General features: G+C 54.2%; 1 protein-coding gene across 1 annotated transcript; it reads right to left on the bottom strand.

Moving 5' to 3' along the window:
• Positions 1-6,558: 6,558 nt before the first annotated feature.
• ACTB (actin beta) lies at positions 6,559-9,846 on the bottom strand. Its single transcript, XM_036932964.2, has 6 exons — positions 9,699-9,846; positions 8,906-9,034; positions 8,543-8,782; positions 7,683-8,121; positions 7,414-7,595; positions 6,559-7,283 (listed from the first exon to the last, which is right to left on the bottom strand). The coding sequence occupies exons 2-6, from the start codon at positions 9,026-9,028 to the stop codon at positions 7,140-7,142; spliced, it is 1,128 nt and encodes a 375-aa protein (XP_036788859.1). The 5' UTR covers positions 9,029-9,034; positions 9,699-9,846; the 3' UTR covers positions 6,559-7,139.
• Between the last annotated feature and the right edge of the window lie 3,570 nt (positions 9,847-13,416).

Here is a 13,416-nt window from a genome sequence, read left to right as displayed (position 1 = left end):
GCGTCCGAGGCCGCCATGTTGGGTGCGACGACTCCAGGGTCCGGTTCGCTCGCGGCGGTGGCTTGCTTTCTAGCGCGTCTCCGACTCTTCGCTGCGCGCTGCGGCGCTGGCCGCCTCCTGCCTGCCCAGCACTCACCTGTCCGGAGTCTTGCTTTGCATTTGCCTCCCCGTGCGGCAGTGTGCAAAACGGACTTGTCAGAGAGCCGGTCCCTGATCACCCTGCAGATAGCGGCATCACCTTCACAACTAAACTTGCCCGATTCTGTTGTTTTTCTCCATAGCTCTTGCACCATCTGACCTACTGTGTTTTTTTATTTTTTCCTTTTTCAGTTTTTGTCTTCCCCCTGTAAGCTGTACACAGGACAGAATTCCTAGTACCTGGAATGTTCTCTGGCATGTAGTAGGCGCTGAGTATTTGCCAGGTAAATGAACGTGTGGATAACGTGCCCCACCTGTAAGCCTATGCTTCTAAAAATCAAGTCATTTACTAATAAAAATTTCCTTGGAGAAAGCTCTGGATCACGAAGAATTGGGTTTGAATACTAGTGCCAACTCCTGGGTGACCCTACTCATGTATGTATGTCTAATGCTGCTGTAACAAAGTACCATAAACTGGGTGGCTTAAATAGCAGAAATTTATTCATTTTGAAGGACAAAATGGAGATATTGGCAGGCCATGCACCTTCCAAAGGCCTAGGGAAGGTTCTGTCTGCTTCTGTCTAGCTTTTTGTGGGTGCCAGCAATGACTGACGTCCTATGGATTACAGCAGCATCACTCCAAGTTCTGCTTCTGTCTTCATCTTCTGTGTGCGTGTGTGTGTGTGAGAGAGAGAGAGAGAATCTGGGGTGTAGGGGGGAGGATTTGATAATATGGGTCAAGGTTGTAACCACAATGTTGCTCATGTGAAACCTTCATAAGATTGCATAACAATGATTCCTTAATATATATATATGTATGTATGTATATATATTACCAGGGATAGAGTTCACTTCATAGTGAGGAACAGGTCAACTCAGAAAGAGGACTTAATCCTAAAGGTGTATGTATCTGATAACAGAATTGCATGTATGTAAAGCAAAAGTTGATAGAACCTCTAGGAGAAACAAACATCCACAATTACATTTGGAGATTTCAAAAACAATAATAAATAAATAAATAAAGACACCAGTCATGTTGGATTTAGGATCCTCTTTAAGCCAACATGACTTCATCTTAACTAATGACATCTGCCAAGACCTTTTTCCAAATAAGGCCACATTCTGAGGTTCAGGGTGAAGATGAATCTCGGGGGGTCACTATTCAACCCAGTACATCAAGTTTTGTACAGTGCCCTCCTGGGTCCCTGATAAGCTCCTACTGTGGACGGATCATTGAGGAGGCAGGTGCAGTTCGTGCATCAAAGACAACAGTTAAGTTGACAGTTATGTGCAATTTCTGGCATAAGGAACATGAGTGCTAGTGGGGGTCCCCTTGTTTACTAATGAGGCACCAACAGTGGAGCCCAGCTCTGACCCAGGCAAGCATCTGGGGAGTTTCACAGAGGCCAGGGTTCTCCTCCAGTCCCCTGACTCCCTGACCCAATCCTTTTTTACCCTATAATCTATAATCAGGTATGTTCTTCATTGTAGCAGATGTGTTTATCTTCTGTCCCCGCCTGAGAGGGAAGAATAAACTGGGGGGAATTACACTCCCTGACTTCAAGCTCCACTACAAAGCCATGGTAATCAAGTCAATTTGGTACTGGCATAAGAACAGACCTATAGACCAATGGAACAGACTAGAGAGCCCAGATATAAACCCAAGCATATATGGTCAATTAATATATGATAAAGGAGCCACGAATATACAATGGGAAAATGACAGCCTCTTCGACAGCTGCTGTTGGCAAAACTGGACAGCTACATGTAGGAGAATGAAACTGGATCACTGTCTAACCCCATACACAAAAGTAAACTCAAAATGGATCAAAGACCACCTGAATGTAAGTCATGAAACCATAAAACTCTTAGAAAAAAATATAGGCAAAAATCTCTTGGACATAAACATGAGCGACTTCTTCATGAACATATCTTCCGGGCAAGGGAAACAAAAGCAAAAATGAACAAGTGGAACTATATCAAACTAAAAAGCTTCTGTACAACAAAAGACACCATTAGTAGAACAACAAGACATCCTACAGTATGGGAGAATATATTCATAAATGACATCTGATAAGGGGTTGACATCCAAATTATATAAAGAGCTCACACACCTCAACAAACAAAAAGCAAATAATCCAATTAAAAAATGGGCAGATGAGCTGAACAGACACTTCTCCAAAGAGGAAATTCAGATGGCCAACAGGCACATGAAAAAATGCTCCACGTAGCTAATCACCAGAGAAATGCAAATTAAAACCACAATGAGGTATCACCTCACACCAGTAAGGATGGCCAGCATCCAAAAGACAAGCAACAACAAATTAACAAATTTTGACAAGGATGTGGAGAAAGGGGAACCCTCCTACACTGCTTGTGGGAATGTAAATTAGTTCAACCATTGTGGAAAGCATTATGGAGGTTCCTCAAAAAACTAAAACTAGAAATACTGTTTGACCCAGAAATTCCACTCCTAGGAATTTACCCTAACAATGCAGGAACCCAGTTTCAAAAAGACATATGCACCCCTATGTTTATCGCAGCACTATTTACAATAGCCAAGAAATGGAAGCAACCTAAGTGTCCATCAGTAGATGAATGGATAAAGAAGATGTGGTACATATACACAATGGAATATTATTCAGCCATAAGAAGAAAACAAATCCTGCCATTTGCCACAACATGGATGGAGCTAGAGGGTATTATGCTCAGGGAAATAAGCCAGGCGGAAAAAGACAAGTATCAAATGATTTCACTCATCTGTGGAGCATAAGAACAAAGCAAAAACTGAAGGAACAAAACAGCAGCAGACTCACAGAACCCAAGAATGAACAGTTGCCAAAGGGAAAGGAATTGGGGACGGTGGGTGGGAGGGGGGGAGAAGGGGAATAAGGGGCATTACGATCAGCACACATGATGTAGGGGGTGGGGCACGGGGAAGGCAGTGTAACACAGAGAAGACTAGTGACTCTACAGCATCTTACTACACTGATGGACAGTGACTGTAATGGGGTATGTTGTGGGGACTTGATAATACAAACAAACAAAAATGCACATCTGACCTCACTCCTGAGGGTCCTCCTGCTCATCTGTGCGCAAGGCCTTTGCATGTACTATCTGTCGGGTGGCTCTCACCCCAACTCTGGCTCATTTTTCCTCTCCTCCCAATAGCCCTTCTGCAGAAAGCCTTCCCTTCCACCCTGCCAATCAGGTTACAGTTCCATCAGTTATCCTGTCACCACCCCTCAGAGTATTGCTGGGTGATGAAGTGGCCATCAGCATGAATTCTGCCACAGCCCAGTGCTGCGCAATGGTGTTTTCATCAATGGGATGTCCCCTATCTGTGTATCCAGTGTGAGAGGCACGGGCCACACATGGCTGTTGGGCCCTTGAAACGAAGCTTGTGCAACTAGGAAGCTGAATTCTTAATGGAAATTCATTTAAATAGCCACATGTGGCCTCCCTATGAGACAGTACAGCCAGAGTGTAAGAGCTGAGAAGGCAAGGACAGCGTCTCCTTATCACTGCTGTACCTCCGTCCCCAGGCACGTGTGGCTGCTGGGAATATAAGCTGAATGATGGCAGAGTGAGTGAAAGCACCAGCTCCCAGCAGGGGCCCCCCAGTGATTCCAGCCGCCACGTCCCTGGGGTGACTGCAGACCAGAGCTTGTGTTCCTATCCCATCCTTCCCCTCTGAGCCTGTTTCCCCAAAAGCAAGAGGTGACCTTGAGCAGCCTCCCCACTCCTCACTACAGGGCTGCAAGAGGAGGTGTTGGGATGAAGGGAAGGACCTGCCCCCTGCACTGCCAAGACTCCCCAGCTCTGCTGAGGGTGCAGCTTATCCAGACAGGGCTGCTTTGCAGAGGAGGGACACTGCAGCGAGAAGGGTTTCAGCTCATTGAAAAGGTGACTGTCAGGTGGTCAGAGCTGCCTCACGGGGGAGCCAGCCACCTGAGAAATTGGGAGCTTCCACCCGGGTCAGGCAAGCTGTGCAGCAGGCAGCGGGCTCGAGTTGAGATTTTCAATTTCTGTGTGTGCCAACCTGGATGTGTCCACTCTCCGAACTCTCAGCTTTCAGAGGCCTTAGGGTCACCCTCCCACATTCTCGCTCATAGGGTCAGTGACCGGGGGCCAGCTCAGTTTCCAAATGGGTGCTGCCAGAAGACAGCAAGTGGTGCGAGCTCTGGCTTAGCCTGGGTTGGGGCTCCCAGTGCCCAGCCTCTGCTCCAAACCAGGTATCGGATGGTCAGCTGCAGTCCTGGGAGGGGAGGATCAGGGCCTGAAGATGCTCAAGTTCAAGTGTCTTGGCTGCATTTCTGAAGCCTTTAGGGGAAGAAACTGTTGAGGCCCAGCCTTGGCCACCCCCCAGGTTGTTACTGAGGCTCTCATTTCTCAGATGAGCATGTGGACAGTGACGTGACTTCCCAAGGCCACATAGATAAGACAATGCAACCCTGTTCCATTCTCCATCTCCAGGCCTCTGTCCCCAGTCAGTCCATGTTCCTGAGACATACGTGCCCACACCTCCACCTGCCCAGGTGTGTCTGGCCACTTGGACCAACTTGGGCATCATCCCACCAGCCTTCTGGGGAAGCCACCCACTTGAGACTGCTGGCTCCTCCCCTCTCAGTCACCTCACACCCCAGTTTATGATCCCTCATTACATTTTCTGTTAAAAAGAGGCAAAACGATGATCCCTTGTTTCTTAATCTGTATTTCTTAGGTTTTTTTCAGCTTTATCAAGGTGCAATTTGGTGAGCTGTGATGTCTACAACCATGACACCATTACCACAATTGACATCACGACCATCTCCATCTCCCCGTGCCCTGGATTCTACACACTCAGCCTCGGCTTTCTCATTATCAACGCAACTGTGTATTCATTTGCGTACATACTTATTACATTCCCATTAAGCCAGGCACCTCACCAGGGCAGGAAACATACCTGGTTCCTTCTCTACTGCACCCCAACCTGGCACAATGCCTGGTACAAATAGTAGTTGGATGGAAGGAGGGGGAGAGAAGTGGATCCTTGTTTCAAGGCTAACAGGTTCTCCAGGGCAGGGCCTATGTCCTCAGCAACCTCAGTCCTAGCATACAGGGGGCACTTATTACAGAACAAGTGGCCCAAGAAGGAAATGTGCTTGCAGCTCCCAGAGCCCAGGGCTCACCACCACCCGATGGACTGAAAAGAGCTGGAACTGGCCAGGGGATAGCTCTCCCAGGCCTCCCAAATAGGATGAAGCAGGGGTGGAGAGTATCACAGAAGCATCTCAGGAGCTCTGCCCTGCCACTTCCCCTGGTCCAGGCAGCCCTGGATCCCTATGGAAACGGGGCCACTCCTGGAGCATAGCTGCGTACCCCGCTGTAGTGCACCACGTACTGAATCAGGGAAACCCACTCAGGGAAAGGTAGGATCCTGTGTGCATCTAGAAGCCATCAGGCCTTTGAACAGGCTCCTTAGCTCCCATGTACTCATGTCACACTAAGCAGACCTGGACCCAAGCAAATCACACCCTTGCTGGGGCTCCTCTTCCTCTGTAGGCCAGGAGGCAGCTGCCAAGGTTGCTTGTGGAGGGGAGTCCTTCTCCACACCTCTGACCTGAAGTGGTTTCTGTGCCTCACACCCTCAAAATATGGGAGAAAGGACATGGGGGGGTCCCACACTCACCCACTTCCCCTCCTCCCTTTCCACTCTGGTGTCAACTGTGACTTCCAGCAAAGGTAAGGTAGACCAGGCTTGGGTTTCCTACTGAAGAGTAAACTGTAAAACCAGTCATCTGCAAAGCCAGGCAAACCCTGCCCACCAGACTGGCTGCCTCCCCTGCAGGATCTCCAATGCACAGGAAGAACACACCCTCCCACCTCAAGGGAAACCCAGATCTTAGCCAAGTCTCCCCAAGGGCCGGCTAGAGCCATCTCCATCTCCGCCAGCCTGACAACCCCTTGCCCCCAGGCCCTGGATGCTGCCCTGCAGACCCCAGGGCAGTGCAGGCCAGAAGGTATGGCCCTCCTCAGGGCAGGATAACCATCTTAAGGAGAGTGTGGCTTAGGACCCCATCCCAAGACACTAAAGTAGCCTTCCAAAGGCACCTCCTCTCACAGGTGGTGCTAAAGTGCCCATCTGGTCCACAAGGAGTTAAGTACCTGAGCCACCCAGTGCGCCCCCACAGCCCAGACTTCCCCAAAGATCTGGACCTTAGAAAAAGGGCAAAAAATGGTGCAATCTAGTGGCAACCTGGGGGACAGGTCAAAGTGCTAGGCCAGGACCCTTAACTTTTACATGGAGCCTCCCCTCCCATTTCATCAGGATGAGTGGCACAACAAAGCCCTCGCATTTGCAGTAGACACGGCTTTACACCCACCACCTCCACCCACCCCACCCCAAACACCCAAGAGGGCCACACCAGCAGACATTGCTTCTTTAAGGTGTGCACTTTATTAAACTGGTCTCAAGTCAGTGTACAGGTAAGCCCTGGGTTGCCTCTGCACCTCCACCCATTCCAAGGGAGACCAAAAGCCTTCATACATCTTAAACTGGGGGACCAAAAATGGGGGTGGTCATGATGGCTGACCATTCAAAATAAAACAACAAGTATTAAGGCGAAGATTTAAAAAATTTTGGATTAATTTACACAGAAGCAATGCTACCAACCCTCCCCCTGGGTGAACTCGGGCGAGGACTGGCCCTTCTTCAGAAGTGGGGCGGCTTTTGGGAAGGCAAGGGGGCTTCCTGTAACAATGCATCTCACGGTATTTGGAATGACTATTAAAAAAAAACAATGTACAATCAAAGTCCTCGGCCACGTTGTAGAACTTTGGGGATACTCGCTCCAACAGACTGTTGTCACCTTCACGGTTCCAGTTTTTAAATCCTGAGTCAAGCGCCAAAAAAAAAGAAAAAACCAAAAAACCAAAAAAACAAATAAAGCCATGCCAATCTCATCTCGTTTTCTGCGCAAATTAGGTTTCTCAAGAAAGGGTGTAACGCAACAGTCCGCCTAGAAGCATTTGCGGTGGACGATGGAGGGGCCGGACTCGTCGTACTCCTGCTTGCTGATCCACATCTGCTGGAAGGTGGACAGCGAGGCCAGGATGGAGCCACCGATCCACACGGAGTACTTGCGCTCAGGGGGAGCAATGATCTGGGGAAGGAAGGGGACAATCAGCACAAAGGTCCTGGACCTTAGGAGCCCACAGCAGAGAGACCACACCAGGCTACCTGCCTCCCATGGCCCATCCCCACACCAAGGCCACCAGGCTTGGTGGACTCACCTTGATCTTCATCGTACTGGGAGCCAGGGCAGTGATCTCCTTCTGCATCCTGTCAGCGATGCCTGGGTACATGGTGGTCCCACCGGACAACACTGTGTTGGCGTAGAGGTCCTTACGGATGTCAACGTCACACTTCATAATGGAGTTGAAGGTAGTTTCGTGGATGCCACAGGACTCCATGCCTGGAGGCAAAGGAAAACCAGGCTTAGCTTCCAGCATGGCCACAAGGTCCCTAAGTAGGGTGGGGCCAGGGAGGCCCCCTTACTCACCCAGGAAGGAGGGCTGGAAGAGTGCCTCGGGGCAGCGGAACCGCTCATTGCCAATGGTGATGACCTGCCCGTCGGGCAGCTCGTAGCTCTTCTCCAGGGAGGATGACGATGCAGCGGTGGCCATCTCCTGCTCGAAGTCCAGGGCAACGTAGCACAGCTTCTCCTTGATGTCCCTCACAATCTCCCGCTCAGCTGTGGTGGTGAAGCTATAGCCGCGCTCCGTGAGGATCTTCATGAGGTAGTCAGTCAGGTCCCGGCCAGCCAGGTCCAGACGCAGGATGGCGTGGGGCAGGGCGTAACCTTCGTAGATGGGCACAGTGTGGGTGACCCCGTCCCCGGAGTCCATCACGATGCCAGTGGTGCGGCCAGAGGCGTACAAGGACAGCACAGCCTGAATGGCAACGTACATGGCTGGGGTGTTGAAGGTCTCGAACATGATCTGTGGGGAGATACAGGCTGTGTCACACTTGGGAAAACACAAGGGCAGTCAGCCAGACCAGGTACATGCAGAGTGCAAGGAACATGGCTAAGTGTGCTGGGGATCCACTTCAGACCTATTGTGCACCTACTGAATACACACTCCAAGGCCATTTACACCAGTCCCATTGGCTTCATCACACAAGCCAGTGTTAGTACCTAACACCCACAACACTACGTTTTCAACACCTAGTCAGAAAAGCAAACACAGGAAAGATTCCATCTCGAAAAAGCATTTAGAACCTGCAGAGTTCCAAAGGAGACTCAGGTCAGAGAAGAAAATCCTAGGAGAATGGTATAAGAAAGAACAAGTGAGGAGGGCGTGGCACAGAAGAGCATGAAAGGGCGGCGTTGCTGCAGGGGAAGGTCAGCGGGCTGCTGACCTGGGTCATCTTCTCACGGTTGGCCTTGGGGTTCAGAGGGGCCTCGGTCAGCAGCACGGGGTGTTCCTCGGGGGCCACACGCAACTCATTGTAAAAAGTGTGGTGCCAGATCTTCTCCATGTCGTCCCAGTTGGTGACGATGCCATGCTCGATGGGGTACTTTAGAGTCAGGATGCCCCTCTTGCTCTGGGCCTCATCGCCCACATAAGAGTCCTTCTGGCCCATGCCCACCATTACGCCCTACGGAGGGAAAGCAAGGCGTCCTCAGCACCCGCACGACCCCAGCGAGCCCCAACCAGTATGCGAAGGGTCCCTCCAGGGTGAGGGCCCACCCGCCAGACCAGACGCAGCCGACTCCCCTACCTGGTGCCGGGGGCGCCCCACGATGGAAGGGAAGACGGCCCGGGGAGCGTCGTCGCCCGCGAAACCAGCCTTGCACATGCCGGAGCCATTGTCGACCACGAGGGCAGCGATATCGTCATCCATGGCGAGCTGCGGGGACCGGGGGCCGTTAAGACGGACCGGGTGGGGCCGCCCCCGCCCAGCCCACTTCCGGCGGGCCACCAGGGGGCGCCGGCGCGCGCCCCGATTGGGGACAAAGGAAGCCCGGCCAGCCGCGTTATTACCATAAAAGGCAAACGCTGGTTTGAGGCGGCCCCGCGGTGCGGCAGGAAGCCAGGTCTCCACCCCTTCCCCACTGGGTGCCGGCCCCGCCCCTAACCCGTTCAAAAAGCGCCAGCCGACCGGGCGCGCGGCGGCCACACCCCGGGAGTCGGTAGCGCGGTAAGTGAACGCAGGCGCCCTCGCGCCGCGGCGACCCCACCCCTTCCGGCCGGCCGGGCCGCGGCTCCAAGGCCGGCGCGCACGCGCACCCGATTCCCGAGTCCCCAGCCCCCACCTGACCCGCGCCCCCGCCGCGCCCATTCAGCCGCCCAGCCGCCCAGCCGCCCAGCCGCCCGCCTGCCCTCCCGCCAACCGGGCGAGCAACCCCGCTCGGACAAACCCTTCGCCGTCCCGGCCCCGACGGCAGCAGCCGGGAGCGCGCGGTGGAGGGGAGCGCAGCCTTGCCCAAGCGAAGAGTCCGGGCACTGCACGCGCCGAGACCTTGTGGTGCTGCCTGCCCGACAGGCGCGGGGCCCGACCAGCGGGGCCTTACCGGGTGGTGGTGTAACCGGCGGTGGCGGTGGAACGGCGAAGGCGAGAAGCCTGTGCTCGCGGACTGAACGCGGTCTCGACGGTGGCTGCGCGTCTCGCCGCCGGGTTTTATAGGGCGCAGCCGCGGCCGCTCGAGCCATAAAAGGCAACTTTCGGAACGCCGCGCGCTGATTGGCCCAGCGCCGCTCACTCACCGGCCTCGCCGCACAGTGCAGCATTTTTTTTTTTACCCCCTCTCCCCTCCTTTTGCAAAAAAAAGAGAGAGAGATTGAGGAAGAGGAGGAGGGAAAGGGATTTAGCGTTGGCCGCCTTGGGGTGCTAGGCCCATGTGCCTCCGTGCCCCTGGGCAGTGCCCGGTCCGGCCCGCACCCCCACCTGCCTGTCTCTCCGTGTCCCCAATCCCGGGACACCCTGAGTGTGGATGTCACATAAGTAATGAGTAACCCGGTGGGCAACAATCAGCGCGGATGAGAGGGTCCCTGGTGGGTGCGTGCTTAAGCAGCAGTTGCCGGGAAGGAGAGGTCAGGGAGTCACAACAGCCACCCACCTCCGTTGCCAACATTAGCTCAAGTGCCCAGAAAACCTGAGGATCCTCAGCTTGCTAAGTGGGGGGCGTTACTACTCAAAGAGACCTGGGGTTAAGAAGTATGGTGTTGCAGGGGAATCAAGGGACTTGTAATCACTTAACAGGGTCCTCAGGACCACAGTCTGCAAGGATAGGGCACACCTCAGGGGCCAGGTTAGAAGTTCCGTGTGAAGAGGGCTCAAGCCGCCACTGCTGCAAGCCTGAGGGGGAGGTGGGCTCTGTGAAGCTGAGAAGCTGTTGCATAGAACCAGGCTACCTCTCAGGACTGGCTGGTCCTATCCAGGCAAGGCCAGGCTTGGGCCTTTAGCTGGTGATCCAGGCACTGCTGGGCACAGGTGGGCAGGGCTGCCTAGCCCAACAATGAGGCCTAGGGCCCACCATCTCTCATCTGTCATGTGTAGTCACAGCTGAACTGCTCTCCTGGACCATCTGGAGGCCACCAAGGACTGGGGAAGGACACTCAATGTGTGGAAGATGAGTTAGGGTGAGGGGGCGGGGCAGCAAGGAGAGTAGCTGAAGGCCAGCTGCCCTCAGACACGACCCTCTCCTTGTCACCCTTTCCTGCCCTGTGTCTCTCCACCCAAGCACTGGGCAAGTCCTGGGTGCCCAGCGTGTTCTAGGTGGTTCTCTGCTCCAAGCGCTGCCAGAGCCTGCACTCAGATGGTGGCCCACAGTGATCAGTGTGTGGCAGACAGAAGACCAGGGGGCCACGGGACCTCAGAGAGGCACAGGGCTCAGCCTAAAGGAGCATGCACCTTCTCAAAGGTGTTGACAAGAACCTGAATTTTCATACGAAGGGAAACAGAAAGGGTGGTCTAGGTGGGGGTGGTGGTCTAGGTGGGGGCGCTGGCCTATCACCACTGGTCTGTCCCTGGGTACCCTAGGCCCACCCAGGGCTTTGTAGCACATAGTGGGTGCTCACCGAGTGTGTGTTGAAACCAGTGAACAATTAGTACATATATGAATAAGGAATCTGTGGCCTGAGAAGAGGTGGCTCGGCCCAGCCCACCATAGGAGGCTGGTGGGAGGGCACTCAGAAGGTGGCAGAGGCCACAACCATGCGGGAAGGGTGACCATCACTCAGAGGACAACAGAGCACACAGGCTCAGAGCCACACGCTGACATTCCCAGAAAACTGGGCAGAGACTGGCCACAGCTCCCCCATCACCACCCTGGGCCTGGGCAAATATTGCCAGCCTGTCCACTCCCTGCCTCCCAGGGCCAGACTGCCCTGTCCCTGGCCTTGTGTCTCAGAGTCTGGCGCCTAGTCAGCCACCTTGGGACCTGCCAACCCTGCAATTCGGGCTGGTGTGGGGGTGGGGAGACCCTTTTTGTTGCCTGTCGATAAGGGCTGCTTCTAGCCATTGGCTGAGCCTGGTGGGGTGCTGGGTAGGCTGGGACCAGGGCTTCAGGGCAAGAGATGAGAGACTCTGGGATGGCTCTGGACAGCTACAAGGGCTAGAGAGCAGGCCTAGTCCCTAAACAGGACCTGTGCTGTAAACAGGGGCTGGCTGCGGGGCAGGAGTACCCAGCCCCACCTGACCTCAGGCTGGAGCGCTCCTGGCCCTCTGTCTACAGCAGCCAGTTCCTGGTGCTCTCCTATGCATACTTCAAGGCCCATCCCAGAAGGCCCGTCCTTGGGAAGGCCTTTTAGCTTCTGCAATGGACACCTCCGTCCACTGAATACCGCTGCACTGGGCCGGTATTTATAACGTGGCCTCCCCTCTAGGCTCTTTGTCACATCCTCCTCCTCACACTGTACCCTTCAGGGCCCTGCCCTGTGAGTCAACAGGTGCCTGGATGTCCTCAGCCCTCAGAAAGGACCCTGGGGACGAAGGACCCCTAGGAGGGGGCTGGGCTGCAAGCCTGGTGGGGAGAGGAGGACCCGAAGAGAGAAAGCGAGCAGGAGGAAAAGAGGAAGTGGAGAGGCCAGAGGAAGGGGGAGGAGCCTTGCGGGAGAGGAAGTGAACAGGTTCTTCGCTTGGGAACTTTGCCCTCGCAGGGAGTTTCAGAGCTGTCACCAGGGCAGGCACACAGCCCACAGGAGCCCTCAGCCCGGCTCAGCCAGTGGGGACTTCACCTGCCTTTCTGGTGCTTTTTTCTATCTTGCCGCTCCCCCACCCTGCAAAGCCTCTCACCCTCCCGCTCTGGACATTTACGGTGAACACCAAAGACCGCCCCCTGCCCTCTGCAGGGAAGCAGCCGCCCTGCCACCGTGCCTGCTCTGGGCATTCAGGCCCCACAGCGGCCAGGCGGGGACCCCAAGCTCCAATTTTCAGAGGCGGGAACTGATGTGGAGCCGAGGAGGGGAGGGGCATTTCCACCCAGACCCTTGGCCACAGGAGGCCAGGCAGTGCGCCACAGCGGGTGTTCTTTGTGGGGCCACACAGAGTGAGCACACACACACCCTTTCCACAGATGAGGAAACTGAGGCTAGACTGGAGTCCAGGGAAAAGGATTCCAGGCGCAGGGTCCCCAGGGCCTCACACTGCTCCTCCCTGGATGAAGTGTACCCTGGAGTGTCCCCAGGGACTAAGTCCAACAGTTGTTCCGAAGTATGAATTCCTGGGTCCCACCTCCCTCTTCAGTGCTTATCTCCTGAGGCCCAAAGAAGAAAGCCACCAGCCCTTGGTCACACAGCAATGGTTCTGAGTCCCCAGGTCTGCTCTCTCCTGCCACCTCTTTCCCCTGCCCTCCTCCCCTGCTCCCAGCATGGGCTACAGTGGAGATTCTGGACCTCAGAATTCTGGAGGGATTGGGCTTGGGTTTCCTCTGTCTCCTGCCCAATTTTTCCTCAGTTCTTGGGCTGCCCCCTCCAGGAAGCCTGCCAGGACTTCCTCACTCCTTTACTGTAACAGCAGTAGCTTTCCTATTCAGAGAGGGTGAGCCACCTAGCCAAAATCACACAGCAAAGGCACAGCCAGGAGCCAAACCTCCTAGATCACACTGATCCTGCATCTGTCACACCAGTGCCAAACACTCATGCTTGCTTCCAGAGTGGGACACACCAAGTACTGTTTTGAGCAACACTCTGAATAAAACAGGTGTGATCCCTGAGGTAGACCGCAAACAAGAGCACAGTAAGACAAGTCCTGATCCCTGGGAAGGAAAACTGCATGTCTCATTAGGGAGA

The sequence above is a fragment of the Manis pentadactyla genome, chromosome 10, assembly GCF_030020395.1.
Source record: "Manis pentadactyla isolate mManPen7 chromosome 10, mManPen7.hap1, whole genome shotgun sequence".
Lineage (NCBI taxonomy): Eukaryota > Metazoa > Chordata > Mammalia > Pholidota > Manidae > Manis > Manis pentadactyla.
This window is presented reverse-complemented; position numbering and strand designations above follow the sequence as displayed.

Excerpts from the sequence above, each read along its gene's own strand:
- ACTB (XM_036932964.2), bottom strand. The coding sequence starts at position 9,028 with ATGGATGACGATATCGCTGCCCTCGTGGTCGACAATGGCTCCGGCATG. Across the intron at positions 8,783-8,905 it reads TGGGGCGCCCCCGGCACCAG|GGCGTAATGGTGGGCATGGG; the intron begins GTAGGGGAGTCG and ends TTCCCTCCGTAG. Across the intron at positions 8,122-8,542 it reads ACCGTGAGAAGATGACCCAG|ATCATGTTCGAGACCTTCAA; the intron begins GTCAGCAGCCCG and ends ATCTCCCCACAG.